The 21,860-nt window shown below is 39.8% G+C and overlaps 1 protein-coding gene across 3 annotated transcripts; it reads left to right on the top strand.

Moving 5' to 3' along the window:
• The first annotated feature begins 148 nt into the window (after positions 1-148).
• Positions 149-20,597, top strand: GMPR (guanosine monophosphate reductase). 3 transcript variants are annotated; one of them, XM_083360680.1, is made up of 9 exons: positions 149-387; positions 3,299-3,418; positions 6,445-6,528; positions 10,608-10,781; positions 13,210-13,291; positions 14,551-14,657; positions 16,455-16,497; positions 17,117-17,276; positions 19,340-20,597. In XM_083360680.1, exons 1-9 carry the CDS (start codon positions 301-303, stop codon positions 19,518-19,520), a joined length of 1,038 nt encoding a protein of 345 aa, XP_083216806.1. In that variant the 5' UTR covers positions 149-300; the 3' UTR covers positions 19,521-20,597. The 3 variants fall into 3 exon arrangements, with proteins under 3 accessions (XP_083216806.1, XP_083216808.1, XP_083216807.1); XM_083360681.1 differs by lacking the exon at positions 149-387 and adding an exon at positions 984-1,031; XM_083360682.1 differs by lacking the exon at positions 10,608-10,781.
• The last annotated feature ends 1,263 nt before the right edge of the window (positions 20,598-21,860 follow it).

The raw sequence follows: 21,860 nt of genomic DNA, 5'->3' as shown, positions 1-21,860 counted from the left end.
AGCTGCAGTGCCGACCCGGGAGAGGCAAAACGAGGTCGGGCGAGGAGCCGCCGGTGGAGAGCGAGGCCCTCTGACCCGCCTCGCGGCCATGTGCATTCCGTGCCAGCCCGCTCCTAATAAAGCGATGGGGCCGGGACGTTGCCTCCCGCTTCTTCACGCCCTATAAATATTCAGCCGGCCCCGAAGGCCAGCTCGGGTGGCTTGTGGGCTGCCTGACCCTGGCTCAGAAGAACAGCTGCCGCCGCGAGAAAACCTGAGGCGGCCCGAGCGTGCGTCCGTCCGCCTAGGCGAGCCGGCGAGATGCCCCGAGTAGATGCAGATCTTAAACTGGACTTTAAGGATGTCTTGCTCAGACCTAAGCGGAGCAGCCTCCGAAGCAGAGCAGAGGTGGGGGCATTTCCAAAGGAGCATGCTTTCTCCCCCCCCCCTTTTCCTCTCCCTTCCTCTTTAAAAAATGCGGCGTCCGACTTCATTAGATGCAACCCCTCTTCTCTTCCTAGTTGCATTTCAGGCGAAGGGGTTAATGCCCTTGCCGCCTCGGCCTCTGTTTTTTTGTTTTTTGTTTTGGTCCTTAATACGAAGTCAAAGGATTTCAGAACTTTCCATGCGGAACCCGGCCGGTGAGGTCTCGGCCCTCTGTAGCAGCTACCGGTACTGCTTTGCTTTGCTTTGCTTTTTTTGTTTCCACCTTTTTGCAGATTGCGATCCAGAGGAGAATCCTTAGGAAAGTGCTCACCGGGGCATTTGATCGAATTGCTTCCAAATTTGCAAGAAGCCAGCAGGGATGTTGGGGGGGGGGGGAACGTGTGTGTGTGACCGACAGAAGGAGACCTAGAGTCGGATTGCATTCTGCTCGGAACTGTTTGTACAGGAGCCGGTAAACAAGTGGCATGACAGATCATTTTGCCGGGGAAAGGAAGGGAGAGGAGGGGAGGCTGATTCAAGTTACAAACCCTCCCTGAGAGAGAGAGAGGCCTGGCTTTCCTTGAGTGGAAGTAATGCTTGGAGAGGCGATTTCCTGGGGCCAGCAGGTCAGACGCACGCAGGGAGGGGAGCTGGGCAATGGAATTGAAATCTTTTTGTGTTTTGCGGAAAACCAGTTCGTGCATTGGCCTTTACTCTTCCAACATTTCTCCTTAATTTCGTTCTGTCTAGCGTTTGGTCTCCAAAGGGATGTTGAAAAATTCCTATTTACACAAACAACGTCTCTCCCAAGGGTAAAGATCAACAAAGTCAAAATGTCACCGTTGACATTTTGGAAGCCCTGTGCCTTTTGTCCCTGTAGTTGGAACTGGCCATTCCCAGATAAAGGCTTGCACAGCAGGTTTAAAGAACAAGTCTCTGGGATTGGGGGACACAGTATAGATCACGGTTGTCCAACTTTTTTGGCTTACTTGGGCCTCATTGAGTGAAGAGGATTTGTCCTGGGTCGCATATAAAATATATAGTTAATGTACATAAATTACACAGTGTTAAAAGTTTACATTCTTGTGGGGGCACATTACTATCTGTTCAGGGCTGCATGCATGCATGGCTGGCTTAGATAAGGCTGATTTAGATAAGGCGATGCTGGCTGGGGAATTCTTTGGAGTTGAAGTTCACAAGTCTTAGAGCTGACAAATTTGGAGACCAGATGATCCTTGGTTAGAATCCCACTGAAAGTCTGGATTTTCTTGCAGCACCTCTGTTTTGTGGAACTGAAAAAAATGAAGGGGATGGTTGTGAATGAAAATGTAGGATGGGCCTCTCTCGCTCTATTATGCAGATTACTGCAATATCTTTAAGTTGAAATCAAATGGTTTGTATAATTACAGTTATTGCTACGGAGCCATTGTTAAAATACAGTATATCTCTGAAACAAATTAACATGAGTATTTTGGGAATATGATTTCCAGCATGCTTTGATCCAAAATGACCTATTATAGTTTCCTGTCATCTGGAAAGGACTTTGAAAGATCTTCTAGAGTTGGAGCCTTTTTAATTGAGGGAGATTAGAGCTAAAAATAATAACAATCCACCAGGCCATATTTGATAAATTTGTGTTAATTTTAAGTCTAATCACCACATAATCTTGAGCATCACTCACAAGTGCAGGTTGCAGATTAACAAATTAACAGTGGCTTCGGATAAAATAATACTAAATACTTCTTTTGGTGTAGTATGACCGATGTAGAATTCACATATGGATTCCATTTGTGTGTGTGAATTTGAAAGTAGGCCTGGTTGGATTCTGTATGATTCACTTAAACATTGGAATAGAATAACCATCAGCCTTGAACCTGAGCTGCTTTTGTCCTATTTCTGGAAACATGTTAGCTATTGACTATTGATTATTTCTGAACATTATGACATATGTATGAAATTCAATCTTGTTCTTAGGATGTATTTTGGATGCTGAACTTGCAAATAAGTGAGGTGATCTCCTTCCCATTTGAATATTTACAGGTAGTCCTCAACTTAAGACCATTTGTTTAGTAACTGTTCAAAGTTACAACATCACTGAAAAAAAGACAGTTTTTTTTACACACGACCATTGCAGTCTCCCCATGGTCATGTGATCAAAATTTGGATGCTTAGCAATTGGTTCATATTTATGACGGTTGCAGTGTCCTGGGGTCATGTGATACCCTTTTGTGAACTTCTGACAACAAAGTCAGAAAATGGAAATTGTAAGCCAAAGAAATTAAAGGCATAAGGTAAGAAAAGGAAATATAATTAAACTGAAGTGTTTACAGAAACGCTTTTCACTCTACCTCTTTTTATACTTGCAAACCAGTTTTCCAACTTGTCCATTCATACACCAAATCAAGCACTGCTTTGTTCTTTCCACAATTGAGTAGCTGATGAAAAAGTAAACACAGCGTAATAAAAATATTTTCAACCAGTTCACTTTTGTCATCCAGGGATTGGATGGATTGGAAAGCATGTCTGAATTATAAATTTACCTTTTTTGTGAGCATGTGATATCATTATTTATATTTGCTGACAAGTTTAATTACCTGATTTGAATTTCAGGCTGTTCTCATGGTCCAGATCAATTTATTGCTTAAATGGGATGCTTTAACAATGTTAGAAACAAATTGGCTGGCTATCTCCTTCCTTGCCATTTTAGGACACTGAAGCACTTATGAGATTGTAGATACTGTATTTATGTAGAAAAATAATTATTTAATATCTGTTATTTTAGTGTTTTTATTTTTCTAACTTTATGTCTGAATTCTATATTGAATGCATTTTTGTCACTGGATAAAAATGAAAATGCTTTCAGGTCCAAAATAAAAAGGTGTTGTTTTTACAGGTAGATCTTACACGTACTTTCTTCTTTCGTAACTCCAAGCAAACCTATACAGGCATCCCCATTATTGTAGCAAATATGGACACTGTTGGTACTTTTGAAATGGCACAAGTTATGGCTAAAGTAAGTGTTTTGTAATTCTCTTCTCCTAAAAAAAAAGGAATGAAAATAACATATGAATTAATTTCAAGTCATTGTAATGATTTAAGTCATTCACCTTGGGATGATCTGCTATCTATGGTAAATGTCATATTACCTAAAAGTCAATTTTATAACCCTCATATGAAGCACTAGCCAATTAGGGATAGCCAGTTTTGAACACTGCTAATTTTTGTAAGAAAGTTGTAAGTTAAATAACTGTACCATACATAATGAAAATTACACGCAGGCATAGGGAAAAAAAAACTAAGCAAAAGAAATTAAAGTCCTGAATTTTTTTTTAAAAATCATTCACTATAACCTCTCTTTATCTTTCTTTAAATGATCTTTGCTTCATCCATTGCTTCATCCATTGTTTTTTTTATTTTCATCTCTATTTTTGAGGATGTCATCAACTTTATCCAAACACAATTTTCTTAATATTCCTTTTCTTTTGAGTCATTCATTTTAATTTGTTTTGTGTTTAATTTAATTTAATTTAATTTAATTTAATTTATTGAGATTTCTATACCGCCCTTCTCCCAAAGGGACTCAGGGCGGTTCACAGGGCATAAATATAAATGACAATACAAAAATTAAAAGACAATTAAATCAATGCCCAAGTTAAAACAAGATTAATAAAACAAGCCTATAAAAAACCCATGTACCCCCATCAGGCCAGACCCGCTAGTTCAAATAAATGGGTCTTCAACCCGCGACGGAAGGATCGGAGGTCTGATGCCGTCCGGAGCTCAACCGGCAGTTGGTTCCATAATACCGGAGCACCCACAGAGAAGGCCCTCCCCCTGGGGGCCACCAGTCGACATTCCTTGACAGGAGGCACCCTGAGGAGGCCCTCTCTGTGGGCGCGCACAGGGCGGAGGGGAGTCGACGCCGGCAGCAGGTGGTCCTCGAGGTATCGCGGACCCATGCCATGTAGGAACTTAAAGATCATAACCAAAACCTTGAACCTTACCCGGAAGACAACTGGTAACCAATGCAGCTCACGGAGCAAAGGTGTAACATGGGAGTACCGGGAAACTCCCAAGACAACTCTCGCGGCCGCATTCTGTACCAGTTGGAGCCTCCGAGTAGTCTTCAAGGGAAGCCCCATGTAGAGAGCATTACAGTAGTCTAGGCGAGAGGTCACGAGCGCATGAGTGACCGTACATAAGGCCTCCCGGTCCAGATAGGGCCGCAACTGGCGCACCAGGCGAACCTGGGCAAAAGCCCCCCTAGTCACGGCCACTATATGATCCTCCAAAGTGAGTCGTGAATCTAGGAGGACTCCCAAGTTGCGAGCCCTATCCACAGGGGGTAAAAGCTCACCCCCCATAGAAAGAGATGGAACATCCCAGGTGTCCCGGGAAGCCGGAATGTACAGCCACTCAGTCTTGTCAGGGTTGAGTTGAAGTCTGTTCCTCCCCATCCAGACCCGAACCGCCTCCAGGCAACGGGACATCACAGCGAGGGCATCACTGGGGTGGTTTGGGGTCGAAATAAAAAGTTGGGTATCATCAGCATATTGATGATACCCAACTCCAAAACCACGAATGATCTCACCCAGCGGTTTCATATAGATGTTGAACAGGAGAGGCGAGAGGACCGACCCCTGAGGAACTCCACAAGCGAGAGTCCTAGGGGTCGACCTCTGCCCCCCTGCCAACACCGACTGCGAGCGTCCCAGGAGATAGGAGGAGAACCACTGAAAAACCGTGCCTCCCACTCCCAGTCCCCTGAGACGCCGCAGCAGGATACCATGGTCGATGGTATCGAAAGCCGCCGAGAGGTCTAATAGGACTAGGACAGAGGAATATCCCCTATCCCGAGCCCTCCAGAGATCATTCACCAGAGCGACCAATGCCGTCTCCGTGCTGTGCCCGGGCCTGAAACCCGATTGGTAAGGGTCCAGATAATCCGCTTCATCCAGGACCAGAGGGAGCTGATGCGCCACCACACTCTCGACAACCTTCGCAAGAAAGCGAAGGTTGGAGACTGGACGAAAGTTGTTCAATACAGCTGGGTCCAAGGCAGGCTTCTTGAGGAGAGGTCTCACCACCGCCTCCTTCAAGATGGTGGGGAAATAGATCACCTTAGTGTACTTCTTGCCTACTGGTTACTCACTTTTATATTCAGTCCAATTAATTCTTGACTTTTATTTTTGTTTGACCATATCTATTTATTAAGCAAACTATTCCTGTTGCAATCAAGTTTTTTCAATGTTTCTCTTAAAAGTTCCAGTTCCCACTTTCTTGCTGTCTTGGCTCCATTCCTTGCAACTTTATTTATTTGTGAAAATTTATGTGACCACCCAACTCACTCTCAGTGACTCTGGGTGCTTACGAGGACAAAAACCCAATATGAAATAATTAAAAAACAATAATCCCCTCACTCCTTTAATGTATGCCCATTAAACAGTATTTTCTTCTCATATTTTGTAATAATAATTCTCTTATATGCCTTTTTCTCATGCACAACCTCTTCTGCTTTATTATCTCACACAACAACTTTTCTTTCATACTTCCTATACCTCATGCTTGTGTCTTAGCTTGTAACAGTTCTTAGATAAGCACGTTTGTCAGAGTCATCTTCTCTAATGATTTACTATATAATTGCTAAACTGCTATGAAGGGTTGCAGGCTTAGCATCCAGTCCTGTAATGTTTGAATTCAAGTAAAATTTATAAATAATGCCGTCTCCTGTCGTGGAAATCTGTGGCAGTTGTATTACATATAGACCAGATTTACATTTAAAGCCAGTTTCTTGAATCTGGAGGACTACTGACTTTGGAAGGAGCGTTCAGGGAAAGTTTTAGCTCCTCACTGTTGTGTCTTTCATGTGTAATCTAGGATCTCTGCATTGTTTTCTATTTCAGTATCAACTTCACACCTTCCTGTTGTTTAAGTAAGAACCTTCATGTATTTACAATGACGTCATGGAACTTTGTTTTGTATGCATGCATGTGTCTACATCAAACAGTATAATTATAGCATATTTGTTTGTTTTTCTAGTACACCATGTTTACTGCAATACACAAACATTACTCTCTAGAACAGTGGAAGCTGTTTGCAAGTGATCACCCAGAATGCATAGAGGTACTTTTTCATAAACTTAATAATTAAATATTAGATTGCATTTTCTGAAATATTAGAAAAACTGATAGGCCCTGTCCTGTTAGCAAGAGAGTGGTTTATAAAATCATATGCTTCCAAAAGATATTAGATCTATATGATGCGTGGTATTTTATTAGAGGGCCCCGGTGTTATGAGTGCAATGGCACTTGCAGAAATTGGAGTGACTGTGTGGATGCAGGGAGGCTGCCCAATAACAAAACAACTGCTGTGATCCTTACGAATCACAAGACTAGAACACAAACAGATGAGGCTATCCTCACCGTCATATTTAGCACAACTGGATACTCTTTACCATAACAGCTCATGTGCTTCCAAACAAATGGGTGAACTAGAGCTATTGGCCATTTTTATTTTCTAAAAATATATTTAGAATTGAAATGAAGCCTTGAGGCATTCTTAAAAAGCTAGATGATAGAAGATAAGAGCTCTTCGTCAGATGACAACTTCTTGCTGATAATTACTTTTAATTAAAATAATATGTAAAGATAAACTGAAAGGGACTGACAAAGAGCTTGAAGAGCTTGTGTTTATAGGTATTGTGGTGTTCAGGCATCATGTTGGTTTTATTACATTTTTATTTTACACCATTCTGGCTAATGCATCCTGGAAGATCAAGGGAACAATATATAATATAATAAAAAGTAATATTATAAAATACTGGAAAGAAGTCTGCATGTTTAAGTGAACATTTAGAAAATTATTATTATGTTGTAGAATTCTTTTCATGTTTCTTTACAAGTAAATTCACTCCGAAAAAGACTATTTAGGTCTAGCCTGAACAGTGTGGAACAGCAAAACATTAATGGAATATAAAAACTGAGTTTAAATTATTAAAGATATCAATAGATGATTTGTTGACAAAGTTAGATAACACTATGTACATTAAAGTACGGGTAGGTGACAAAAATGAATAAGAAAATGTTTACAGGGAGTGCAGAATTATTAGGCAAATGAGTATTTTGACCACATCATCCTCTTTATGCATGTTGTCTTACTCCAAGCTGTATAGGCTCGAAAGCCTACTACCAATTAAGCATATTAGGTGATGTGCATCTCTGTAATGAGAAGGGGTGTGGTCTAATGACATCAACACCCTGTATCAGGTGTGCATAATTATTAGGCAACTTCCTTTCCTTTGGCAAAATGGGTCAAAAGAAGGACTTGACAGGCTCAGAAAAGTCAAAAATAGTGAGATATCTTGCAGAGGGATGCAGCACTCTTAAAATTGCAAAGCTTCTGAAGCGTGATCATCGAACAATCAAGCGTTTCATTCAAAATAGTCAACAGGGTCGCAAGAAGCGTGTGGAGAAACCAAGGCGCAAAATAACTGCCCATGAACTGAGAAAAGTCAAGCGTGCAGCTGCCAAGATGCCACTTGCCACCAGTTTGGCCATATTTCAGAGCTGCAACATCACTGGAGTGCCCAAAAGCACAAGGTGTGCAATACTCAGAGACATGGCCAAGGTAAGAAAGGCTGAAAGACGACCACCACTGAACAAGACACACAAGCTGAAACGTCAAGACTGGGCCAAGAAATATCTCAAGACTGATTTTTCTAAGGTTTTATCGACTGATGAAATGAGAGTGAGTCTTGATGGGCCAGATGGATGGGCCCGTGGCTGGATTGGTAAAGGGCAGAGAGCTCCAGTCCGACTCAGACGCCAGCAAGGTGGAGGTGGAGTACTGGTTTGGGCTGGTATCATCAAAGATGAGCTTGTGGGGCCTTTTCGGGTTGAGGATGGAGTCAAGCTCAACTCCCAGTCCTACTGCCAGTTTCTGGAAGACACCTTCTTCAAGCAGTGGTACAGGAAGAAGTCTGCATCCTTCAAGAAAAACATGATTTTCATGCAGGACAATGCTCCATCACACGCGTCCAAGTACTCCACAGCGTGGCTGGCAAGAAAGGGTATAAAAGAAGGAAATCTAATGACATGGCCTCCTTGTTCACCTGATCTGAACCCCATTGAGAACCTGTGGTCCATCATCAAATGTGAGATTTACAAGGAGGGAAAACAGTACACCTCTCTGAACAGTGTCTGGGAGGCTGTGGTTGCTGCTGCACGCAATGTTGATGGTAAACAGATCAAAACACTGACAGAATCCATGGATGGCAGGCTTTTGAGTGTCCTTGCAAAGAAAGGTGGCTATATTGGTCACTGATTTGTTTTTGTTATGTTTTTGAATGTCAGAAATGTATATTTGTGAATGTTGAGATGTTATATTGGTTTCACTGGTAAAAATAAATAATTGAAATGGGTATATATTTGTTTTTTGTTAAGTTGCCTAATAATTATGCACAGTAATAGTCACCTGCACACACAGATATCCCCCTAAAATAGCTATAACTAAAAACAAACTAAAAACTACTTCCAAAAATATTCAGCTTTGATATTAATGAGTTTTTTGGGTTCATTGAGAACATGGTTGTTGTTCAATAATAAAATTAATCCTCAAAAATACAACTTGCCTAATAATTCTGCACTCCCTGTATTGAACAGTGGTAGTCTGTGAAAACAGCTGCAAACACAGTATTTTATTCAGGCAAAAAACATTGAGATCAAGTAGAAAATAAAACATTATACAATGTATAAAACAATGTTGGAAAAGCCCAAATAAATGTTTTAGATTTGTAAATTTAATTGAAAGAAATGAGAATTTTTATAATAATAACAATATATTCTAAGTGGCAAGGAAGCAAATACTTCAAAAGAATAGTAGAAGATTGCACTGGTAGACTTGCTAACCAGTGTTCCTAAAAATAAACTACTGATAAATTAGCAAAAGGCTTTCATTAATTTCCAGGTCAAACCTCAAACCACCCCCTTTTGTCCCACTGCATTCAATCTGAAAACTTCTTATTTTAATATTGATTTTATTTTTGGGAATGGGCTATGCAGATGCATGTGAAATCACAGAGTTTGTCTTCTCGGAGGGGGGGTTGAAAGAAGAAGGATAAAAAGCTTAAACGGCTTATTTGGGAGAATGTAGGCGTTAAAAGTTATATAGAGGCTTTATAGATTCGTAGCCCTTTGCATTTTGCCTAGAAACAGTCCAGGAGATGTTTCGTTATAGGAGTCACAGCCTGTTGATTGTATGAACAAATCATTTTAGACCAGTTGACCTTTCTACATATTTGGTGGACTAGCCTCATTATAGTACTTAGATAAGCGTAGTAACTAAGAGACATGTCACCATGGAGCAGATCTGGCTCAGAAAATGGATATAACCAGAGAACAGATTGGTCATATCTGAGCACATTGACCTTGATTACTTTATAAAATCATATATATTCCTGTAGGTTAAAGCTAACTCCAGAGAATATAAAAGTACCTTGGACAGGCTAAGTTCCTGTCCCTTGATTGGGTTTTGGTTAACTAGGGGGACCTCAGTTTAAGAGAAAAATGTCCGGATCCTAGCCAAGGGCATCCATTTCTCCTCCTTGCAGATGCTGTAGCTGCTCGTCAGAGCATGTTCACCAATCTCTCCAGGATGAAGGGATAGGCTTTGTTTTACATGTAGAAGGTCTCTGTCTCCTCCAGATAGAGTTGAGAAGACCCCAGTTTCAAACTCTGCGGAGCTGGTACTAGTCAATGTAGACAGCTCTCAACTAAATAAAGCACCAAATGGTCTGATACAGGCCAAGCCTTTTTCTTATGTTCCTATTTAAAACTTGGAACTTTCCCTTTAACAAATTGTATGGACTCATAAAAGGTAGGAAAAAGGTAGGATACTAAAAATACCAAGGAGGTTCTTGGCTGCTCTGTTATGTTTCAATCACAAAAGAGATGCAGCATACATGGCAATAAATAAAAGTGAACAATTGTAGTGGGGTGCATGATTCACAGGTATTAAAACTTCATCCTATATTGCAGCTTTGCTGTGTTCCTAGAAAAAAAATACCCTGAAAATACATGTATTTAATTGTCTTTGACATTTTCCCATTTGGCTTCTTCTGCGAAGCCATGCACTGTGAAATGCTTTTGACCTCATTTCTGTAAAAAAAAACCACCACCTTAATTGTTCTCATCTTCTTTTTGCAGCATATAGCAGTGAGCTCAGGCAGTGGGCTGTCTGATTTTGAGAAGCTGATAAGTATCATCGAGGCCATACCCCTTATCAAGTACATCTGCTTGGATGTGGCCAATGGTTACTCAGAACACTTTGTGGAATTTGTGAAAGCTGTTCACGTCCGGTTCCCAAAGCACACTATCATGGTAGGGGTTGGAGAAGTTGAGAGATGGATAGGCTTGTAATTTGGCAAAAGAGTTTCTTGATTCCAGCAAATGCCTTGTGTCTTAACAACAAGAGACCGTAAATAATAAATCATGAATTTAGCATGTGGGGGGAAAAAAATCCAGGTTTAATCTATATAGACTCCCGTGTGAAAACTTGCAGCCAGCCAATATAGGCAACATTGAACAGAACTGATGAGTGGTTTGATTTTGAATTTCTCTGCCATGGGATGGAGTGCTCTTTATTGCTATCTTTGCAGCATATTATTGTGAGATGATTCACACCACTCCATTCCACTCAAGTATACTTTAGAAAATGTTACACAAGAGAGAGAAAGAGAGACTCCTGACACTCACAAGATATTGATAAAATTCCGCAAGATTTGCAGGATTTCAAGAAACCAACATTTTTTATTTGGGGATGGAACAGAAATGGGCATTGTATAACCACCTTCTGTCCTCTTTTGTGGAATTAGCTTCCCATTCTGACGTGATTGTATTAGAAAGCAGATAATTAACCCTAGATCAGGGTTTCAAACTGTTCCCAAGAAGCTGACGTGTTACTGTGTGAGACAAAAAAAGGGAGCAAAATCTCAGTCAATTTTCTATCACTAATGCTTTGTCTTTTGATCAGGGATTCCAAGATTTTTTTTTAAAAAAGCTAACATTTTGTGCAGCATGATAAACCTTGATATAGACCATTAAATTAATGGTCTACTTGTTTGAATAGTGGTTAGCGGGCAGAAAATTGATGTGCGATCATGGCTTATTTTAAGATACAGCTTAAACATCAGTGTTCCTTGCACTAAGGAATGTCTCCATTTGTATTTAGAACAAGGGAAAAATTGTCACTAATTGATGCTGGTAGACATTTCTACAGCAGGAAGAAGAGTCAATTTTATTACTTCTGACTCGTTTTGCTTTTGAGCTATCTCATAAATGGATGAATGAATGCCACCAAAAGGCCTGTTTGGACTTCTTTCCATAGTACTCTTTGCATGCTTGCACATTTATAAGAGTTTTAGTAATAATCACATCTTTGGTTTTGTTTATTTATTTAAAATACATAAGACTGTCCAATCTACAACAACCCTAATGGGTGCAATAAAAGAATAACCAATAATACACAATATTATATTTGTGGTCTTGTCTCTTTTTATTTAAAAGGATAGAAAAACATTTAGGGCTTATGGGATAGATTTGGATAGAGATCTAAGCACAACACAAAGATTGGCATGTTTGTTAATGGGATCATGTGTTAAATTGTAATGCCAATTATATCATTAATAAGATTTAGAATGAACTAGGGATTTGAACCTGGGATCTTCCACTTGACTCTATCGTACAGGATTTATTTTTTATAAATACATACAATACATTTTGAAACAATTTTGTTTCATGCACTGTATGCTTGTTAAAAACATTCGGAAGTAGTAAGAGCACAGAAGTATGGCCAGTGCTTTCCCAAATACCAGTGAGTAACAATATTATTATTAGGTATACAGCATCCTGAGTTTCTTGGAGGAAGGATGAGTTAAAAAAACAAAACAAAAAAACATGCATAAATAGAGACAAAATTATATAAAGTGGTGGACACTTCTTACTAAATGCTAATAGAAAGTAATATTACCTGTTTTTTAATGGGGAGCAATTTTCTGAAGTTCATCAAGAGCAAATCAAGTAAAGTGCTTTTCTTTTACATATGCTTTTACCATTGTTATCGGTGAGAAGATGTTTTTCTGGAAAATGGGAGTTTCATGGCATTGAATAAATCAGTCAGAAAGGGCACATTTTTGCCTTGATGTTTCTGTTCTGATATTAATCTTTCTTAACCATATTAAGCAAGTTCTTTATTCTATTGATAAAAGTGTTGATTGTACAAAATGGATTATAAGAAATGTTTGTATTTGCAACCTACAGAGTTATGGCTGTGACGATGTTCCCTTCTTTTTCAACATTTTAAAGAAATACAGATAAGAGATACTAGGAACATGGGGGATAATTAACTTACCAGAATGATCTGGCTTAGGAATTATAAGGTCCGCTTAATGCCAGAGCAAAGAATCCATCTATTTTAATGGAAGTATTTGTTTTTACAGGATAGGAAGTAGATGTGTCATACACCTGCTGATCACATGAAAATTTAGGGTGTAAATCAGCCAGGATGATGCTGATTGCTGAACAGGGCCTTGGATAATGACACTGCAATTTTAAAAGAAATCATGGTTTTGAAAATAAGGCAATTTTCTGCATACAAGTGAGAATGTGCTGTATATGTAATCTGCCCAGATTGGAAGGCAGGTTAAAAATAGAAGGATAGAAGGAAGGAAGAGAGGTAAATATATTTGTTTTACTACTGCAGTCATTGTGGATTTATTCATTATTTGCAATGATTTTGGCTCTATTTCAGGCAGGCAATGTAGTAACGGGAGAGATGGTGGAAGAACTTCTTCTGTCTGGAGCAGACATTATTAAAGTAGGAATTGGACCAGGTAAGCTGGGTAGAAGGGTATGTGAATGAAGACAACTATACAGGTCACAAGATAATGTTGCAGGGTATATGCAAAATTGCTTACACATTTATGTCAGTAGTATTTTCTTTGCATCCTTACTACATATATGTAGAGTAATGAATAACAAGAACAAAAAAGTAAAATTTGATTTGGTGTGTGAATAGACAAGTTGGCAGGCTGGCTTGCAAATATAAAAAGAGGTAGAGTGAAAAATGTTGCTGTGAACACTTTAATCACATTTCCTTATCTTATGCCTTTAATCCCTTTGGGTTATAATTTCCATTTTTGTGCTTTGTGTAACATTTCCCGCCAAAGGGAAATGATGACTATATACGTATTTTGCAACCTCTTTGGGGAAAAAAATGAGCAAAGCTGTCGTGTCCTATAGTCTGAGAAAATATACATCTTGATAATGATCTGGAGCAAATAAAATCTAAATGCCCTAAGTATTTGTGTCCTAGAATAGTTAGGCATGGAACTGACCCAAAAGGGAGTAGTATCCAGGGTTCTTTTTGAAGACACATTGTTGAAAAGTGGCTACAAAGCCCTTAATGCAGAAGTATTTGGATCATTGCCAAATGACAGATTTGACTTGAAAAGGGAAAACTATTCCAAAATTAGGGGATTGCTTAAAAAGGAGCTGAAAGACAAAGTCAGACTCAAACCTCTCCAGAGACATGCAAAAATGCATTCAAAATCACAATACTAAAAGCTCAAGTAACACATTGAGTGAAAAGCAATCAAAATATGCCACTGAAATTTGGCTGTTTGCCATCAAAATTCAGTGATGTGAAGTTTGGATTTAAAGGGGGAGGATACACACACACACACGCACACACCAAGAGAAGCATGCTTTTGCGGGGAACCAATAATTGATGTCAATGTGGATGTGGATTTCCCAGCTGAATGGAGGTTTGGATCTGTTGCCCCCAAGGCTCTCTGGTCCTGTTTCATGTAAAGAAAGGAGTAAAGAAGAGAAAAGGGATATTTACTGGTTCTATTCATGTTATCTTTTAGTCTTTATGGATCCTATCAAATATTATTTTGGCTCTTGTGGATGTGTGTCCTTTCTCATAGTAAATAGCTCTGTCATTCTGTCTCGTGCATATGATTTCATTATATGTCTTTTATGTGAAAAGGCTTCCAGAGGGATTCAGCTATCTGAAGAGATCAGGGCTACTTTTCATCTAAATCACGAGATGCTGTGATGTCATATTTTGTTTGTTCTCCACGCCTAGGTTCTGTGTGCACTACTCGGATAAAAACTGGGGTTGGCTACCCTCAGCTCAGCGCAGTAATTGAATGTGCAGACTCCGCTCACGGACTGCAAGGACATATCATTTCTGTAAGTAGGATCTGTCTTAAATCCCATAAATGAAAACAATGAATCCAGAAGCAAAGTCCCCATAAGTAGGAATTGATGGAGATTTTTCTTGGATTTTTATTAACTTTTCTACTTGTTATTTTATTTAATAAGCTTAAAAGTCCACTTCCCGGGTCAAAGACATGAATCTGCTCATGAAGATCTAAAATCTTCTAATTATTTGTCCCTCTTATATTGTATTTAGAAAAACTGCAGGGTAGTCATTGACTTAACAACCATTCGTTTAGTGACACTTTGAGGTTACAAAGGCACTGGAAAAAAGTGACTTACGACCAGCTTTCACACTTTAGGACGGTTGCAGCATCCCCGTGGTCATGAGATCAAAATTCAGGCGCTTGGCAACTGGCATGTAATTTTGACAGTTGCAGTGTCCTGGGATCATGTGATCACCATTTGTAAGGTTCCCAGCTAGCTTCTGATAAGCAAAGTCAATGGGGGAAGCCAGATTCATTTAACAACTGCATGATTTGCTTAATGCAGTAATTCGCCTAACCACTCTGGCAAAAAAGGTTGTAAAACGGGGTGCAACTCACTTAACTGTCTTGCTTAGTGACAGGAATTTTGAACTCATAGTCATAAGTTGAGGACTACCCGTACACTAATTATAATTGATTCTGGCATATAGAGAAAACCAGTAGCTCATCCTCGGTTTGTACCAGTTGCACCAACAAAGTGGTCTACAGAACAATGCCACAAAGGGTGCATTATTGTTGTCACTCTTCAGTGCCTATGTTTAGTAACAAAATATTCACACTTGGTGCAAAGGAAAGGAAGATAGATAGGCACTCCCATCTCACCTATCTGTGAATGTTTTCAGTGTACTTTGCAATGTTTTATATCGGTTTTGTTATCAAAGGTCATTTTTTTAAAAAAAAAGCTATTTAATACCTTTCTGCCCGTTCTGAAGGGTGGAATGGCGTGCTTAAGTACATCCCTCATTTTCTAATTTTTACAGAGTAGTGAGAACATCAGACTTACAGCATACAACAAAATAAATCAAGAAAAACAGCTTACCAGTCAGTCCATGGATATTCTGGAAGTGCCCTTGAAAAGCGACTACATTTTCAAAAAATACTAGGACACATAAAACTCTCCATCAGTGCCTGCCATTCTCCTTTATTTTAGTGAGATTAAATGGGTAAAGGTGGGCATCTTCCATGTCCTTTTTTTCTGAAAAAATATATATCCATATCCACAATAGTAATGATGTTGGCTGCTTGTGTGGACAAATATATCTCATTAATGATTGGAGTAAAATTATGCCTAAATCCTGTTTCCAGTACTTTTTAAGAAATCTGCATTCTAGTCTGCCAAATCCTTTGAAGTCAGATCAAATAGTAAATGGAATTTTAATCTGCATTTTTATTTATTTATTTATTTTTGAAGGATTGCTTTCGAGTGAGTGTTGACTTCTGGTGATTGTCTGGACAAATCCTCGAAATATTCTTGGCAAGGATTTTTTTTGGAAGTAGCTTGCCATGATCTCCTTCCTAGGGCTGAGAGCGCATGACTGGCCCAAGGGTCAGCCAGGTGGCTTTCAGGCCTGAGGTCTTGTGCTCTCATAATGTGCTTAGTGCATTGAAATTAAACCTTTTAGGGGGGGAAAAAAAGGTTGATGCGGTCACTTTCTTGTTCTCATTTCTACAAATGCTTAGGCTGAATACTTCTTCCAACCACCAGCTAAAACTGTCCGTGTGTTACAGTAACAAATGGAAGTGAATATACTGACTTTTTCTCTTTTCTCCATCCTTTATTCAGGATGGAGGATGCAGCTGTCCAGGAGATGTGGCCAAAGCTTTTGGTGAGTACTGTCTGTGGCTGAAATATAGGAAATGCATTAAGATGAATCTACTACAGGAAGCCCTTGACTTAACAACCATTTGTTTAGTGACAGCTTTTATGTTACAATGGTGCTGAAAAAAGTAACTGATGACGGTTTTTCACACTTAACAACTGTTGCGTAAGCATCCCCATGGTCACGTGATCAAAATTCAGTTGCTTGGCAACTGGTTCGTATTTATGACAGTTGCAGTGCCCTGGCATCATGTGGTCAGCTTTTGCGACTTTCCGGCAAGCCAAGTTAACGGGGAAGTCAGATTCACTTAACAACCAGGTTGCTAACTTCGCAGTTGCAACAGTTCACTTAACAATCATGGCAAGAAAAGCCACAAAATGGGGTGGAACTCGCTTAACAACTGTTTTGCTTAGCCACATAAATTTTGGGTTGACTTGTGGTTGTAAGTCAAGGAGTACCTGTATATATATACACACATATGCACACGCACACACACAAACACACACACAAAATACTGGAATTGAAAAGGAGATTGCAATTATTAATGCAGCCCTGTATTTAAACACTACAAATGCTATTTTGTTTTGGCTTAACCCCTCATGTTTTTCCTTTGTGCCCCTCACAGGAGCTGGTGCTGATTTTGTGATGCTGGGGGGCATGTTTGCAGGACATGACCAATGTGCTGGAGATATTGTAGAAAAAAATGGTAAAAAAGTGAAGCTTTTCTATGGAATGAGCTCTGACACTGCTATGAAGAAGCACGCAGGTGGTGTTGCAGATTACAGGTACCACTCCCTTTCCAGCATAACATGCAAGGCCACTTCTTGAAACTCTGGTTTTGTTAATATGGTTATTGGCAGCCAACAGAAATGCAGCCCTCAGCAGTGTGCTCCACATGGGGCGGTAGCTGGTCCAGAATGCAGTGGTATGGATAGTAATGCATTTTGCTGAATGCAGAACCTGAATTTAGTAGGTGCCCAAGTTTAAGATGCTGGTTATCGTCTATCAGGTCCTGCACGGTACAGGAGCAGGTTACTTGCAGGACCACCATTCTGCTGTTGGCTTTTCCTCTCCCTGAGGTCACTCAGCCTGGGTATGGTCCAAGTCCCTTCTTTGAAGCAAGATGACTTCAGGAAATGGGCCTTTTCTGTGCCTGAGCCTGTCTTTCGAAATAAGCTTCCCCTGAAATTTGAGTGGCCCTGACTCCACCGATTGTCCATACAGCTCTAAAGACCTGGCTTTTCTCCCATGCACTTTGGCCAGGATTTTAGGTGAGCTTGTTCTGTGACAAGAGCATGTTGCCAAGCTTATGTGTTGATTAGAGTTGATTTTGTTGCTTAACTAAGTTTTTACATAGTATTTATTCCCTTCTTTCCTTCTGAAAGGGTTGTTTTTACTAATCAAATCAAATAATAAAACAGGCAAGATTTTATTCTTGGAGGAGATTAAGATGATGGCCATCACATGATCGAAGTCCCTTTTATATGTCTTGGCATAATGTAGGTTAATGTAGGTTTAAAAAATGGGGTGGGAACTTCAACTATATGGTTGACTTGATTTATTTGCTACTACTACTAGCATCACCCAGTCACTCCCAGGTGCCAAATGCTTGGCTAGCTGCAGAAGTGCAGTCACACTTAGCCACCAGTTGGAAATTTACTGAGAAGGTCATCACGCCTTCTCCTGATATCTGAAAATTAGATTCTGACAACATGGAGTGTGATTGGTAGTCACAATCTAAAACAAAGTTGGAGTGATTTCATTGGGCTTGGTGGCTCTAGGGTGGGCAGCTCCATAGGTAATAGTGGAGCAGGAGCACTTAAGGTCATGACTACTCAAGATTGAGGTACTATAGGACTTTCTACTGTTATTTTATATGTGTGTGTGTGTGTGTGTGTGTGTGTGTGTGTGTGTGAGAGAGAGAGAGAGAGAGAGAGAGAGAGAGAGAGAGAGAGAGAGAGAGAGAGAGAGAGAAACCACTGGCAGGCATCTGTTGATTTGGGGCAAATTAACATTAACATTTGGGATATATACACATTTCTCTAATCAATTAGTATGTAAATGATTCTTACAGTGCAGTGGTAGCGAACCTATGGCACGCATGTTGCCCCAGCCTCCCCCCATGGCCCCCTCACCAGCAGCCCCCCCCCCACAGAGGAGAGTTGCCCCTGGGCGCAGCCTGCGCAGAACAGCACAGCCAAGGACATAACAGCTGGGTAGCAGGGACAAGACTGCCCTCGCGCCCCATCATGCGTAGATGATACTGCAGGGCACAGGCGGAGGGCATGGCCACCGTGGCACTGCAGGGCTGTCTGGGAGATCTATGGCAGGCCGTGGAGATGGAAGGTGCCCCTGCGGGCAGGCAGGGTGGGGGCGCAGGGGGTGGGAAGGGCGGTTTTTGAGCACTTGGTGTCTAAAAGGTTCGCCATCACTGTTATAGTTGAACAATGAAACAGCATCTTTGACTTTCCAGATGGATTTATTTTAGATTGGAATACAAGCAAATATATCTTTGGATAAAAGAGGCACTGTTGGGAAATAGCAGTAGCATTTGGGCTTATATACCACCCCATAGTGCTTTACAGTCCTGTCTGGGTGTACTGTACAATGTCAGCATATTGCTCCTAACAAACTAGGTCCTCATTTTATCAGCTTTGGAAGGATGAAAGGCTAAGTCAACCTTCAGCCCCATCAGGATCGAACTCTAGACTGTGGGCAGAGTTTGCCTGCATTACTGGACTTTAACTGCTGCATCACCATAGCTCCATATTTTAATAGTATGTTTTAATACTTTTAATAGCAGAATAGGTAGCCCACCAATGCAAGTGAAATTAATTTTCCTTTTCAGAGCTTCAGAGGGCAAAACAGTGGAAGTACCCTACAGAGGAGATGTAGAAGATACCATCCGTGACATCCTGGGTGGTCTCCGTTCTGCTTGTACCTATGTGGGAGCTGCCAAACTCAAAGAGCTTAGTCGAAGGACAACCTTCATTCGGGTAACTCAGCAGCACAACACAACATTTTCTTAGCCAAAGAAGGAAACCCCGGGCCTTTGGAGATGTGAAATTTGCTATGTTCTGTTTCTCCTCCACTTCCTTTATTTATTTTGCAGGATGGGGAGGTGATTCTATTCCAAACTAGGAAAGAAGCAGGTTTGCTTAATATCATTGATTGTTGTAGTAGCGGTTGGAATCAGGCCTAGTGAGAACAAGCCATAAACCGCTTCTGGGTCCATGATTATGGTTTTGTTCAGAATTGTTCAGTGGTATTCCTTTTATATCCTTGTCTATTTAAGTAAGAAATCTAGATTGATCTTTCAGAACAACCGATCAGAGGTACTTAGATGTCCATTCATAAAGTATTTGTCCCTTGGATCTGCCATTACTAGAAAAAGCAAAGCCATTCGGGGTTTTATATTTAAAGTTTCAACTGCTCCTGCAATGTGTGGTGAAAGTCAGAAGAAAAGGAAAGCCAACTTCGAAGCCCAGGAAACCCTCACTGCATGGATACTGCTCCAGCATGCCACCTTGGAATAGCACTTACAGAATTAAAAAAAGAGAAAAAGAAAAAAAGAAGCTGTCTTATTTTCACAGAGGCATCAAGTGTTCAGTTTTTAACGTGTGCTGATTTATTATAAAGTTCTTAAAATGGTTGGTCCAATAGCTACACTCCCTTTATTTTAATGCTTTGTTAGGGGATAGGTTTCAACATTGCAAATGGAGATGCTCCTTGTTCGTTCATCTCGTTTTAAAGATGAAAGAGATAAGCTGATGATGATTAACTATTTTTTTTTGTCCAATGCCTTTGGGAAAAGTTCCACACCTGACCCTACTGTGTAGCATTGAGCGTGAAAAAAAAAGACATGCTAAGTTAATAAATAGCAGAGACATGTTTTGGTTGTGCAAGATCTAGATCTCGTTTTCCATATCACTATTGTAATACCCACAACCAATTCATTATGTAACAATTGTTTCATAATTTTAGGAGGCAGTTTTTATGTGGAACTTGATAGATGACCTGCAGAGGAGATTCACTGTAACACTTGTAAAGCTGCATATCTGCAATGTAGTTTTACTGCAAGTAAAGTTCCTTATTTTTTTAAATTACCTTATGGTTTCTTACCATAGCATTGTTTTATTTTCAAAGTCCAAGTAAAATTTGAGTAATTGGTAATTAAAGAGTAACAGAAGTTTGTAAAACCAGATTTGGAAGTTTTGAAATCTCTTTTCTGCCACCCAGTGGTTGTCTCAACTTTTGCAACCCATATCTGGTAACTGACAATTTTACAGTGAAACAACAAAACCAGTCACTGGTTCCTTCTAGAATCTAGACGAATAATACATAAAGCCATACTATAAATAATTGTTCTTTTCCTTTGGGCTGATTTATGTAGCATGTAGAAATATTTTTAAAATCCTTTACTTTTTTTTCTGCATTAGAATTATAACATCTGTCTATGTTGATTCCATCATTTATTTATGGTGTCTTTTTAGGTACAGAAGCACCATACAAGAGAAATGAAAAATATATTTACCTCCCAGATAGCTAGCCATCTTTCGGAGATATGATTACTGAATGGCATTTTAAAATGAGTTTTCCTGTTAAATCTGCCTAATTAACTCCATTTGTAGGTAGACAGGTAGCCTTTTCCCCTAGCAAAATCAAAAGAAAAACAAAACCCAGGAATATCCATGCAAATAGAGGATGCAGTTTGCATGTCCAAAAATAACACAGATGCAGCTGCAATGTCCAGATACATTTAAAAAATGCAACACAGAATTGTAATGACAGAAACGACAGCTCTCACTGGCACACAAGAATGAGAAGCTTGAATTGGATACAAGGCAGTTCCATGATACAAAACAAGACTCAGAAAGCCATATTATGCTAAAATTAAAATTATTACCTTGGCTACTTATTTATTTCCAGGCAAAATAAAAAATGGTGATGGCTACCTATGAATTAGTTACTAAGTGACTTAAGTCTAGGTTATCTAAGCAAATGTCTGTCACTTTACAATCCTTCCATATGAAGATAAGCCCTGGGAACCCTGTATTTGTCACAGTTTTAACAGACCCTGACTGTGAATCAAGCCTGGGATTAATGACATCGCTGACCTTGAGCAAGGCTTTGGAAACAGAACTTTTTAGTCAGGCTATTTAATAGGGTTGATTCTAATTGTTATAATACATGATAAATTCGAGATCTTTTATAATTGTGGCTCTTAGATGCTCAGTAAATGAGAGGAGAGGGTTAGCTGTATTAAACAATATTTGCCATAGGCCCGTTCTTGGCACCAGCCACAGATAGAAGGGTTCACATAGATAGAAGGGTTATGTTGGTAGTTTTAAATGGGACATTTTTCCTCC

The sequence above is a fragment of the Vipera ursinii genome, assembly GCF_947247035.1.
Source record: "Vipera ursinii genome assembly, chromosome: 3".
Taxonomy (NCBI): domain Eukaryota; kingdom Metazoa; phylum Chordata; class Lepidosauria; order Squamata; family Viperidae; genus Vipera; species Vipera ursinii.
This window is presented reverse-complemented; position numbering and strand designations above follow the sequence as displayed.

Excerpts from the sequence above, each read along its gene's own strand:
- GMPR (XM_083360680.1), top strand. The coding sequence starts at position 301 with ATGCCCCGAGTAGATGCAGATCTTAAACTGGACTTTAAGGATGTCTTG. Across the intron at positions 3,419-6,444 it reads TGGCACAAGTTATGGCTAAA|TACACCATGTTTACTGCAAT; the intron begins GTAAGTGTTTTG and ends TTGTTTTTCTAG. Across the intron at positions 16,498-17,116 it reads AGATGTGGCCAAAGCTTTTG|GAGCTGGTGCTGATTTTGTG; the intron begins GTGAGTACTGTC and ends TGCCCCTCACAG.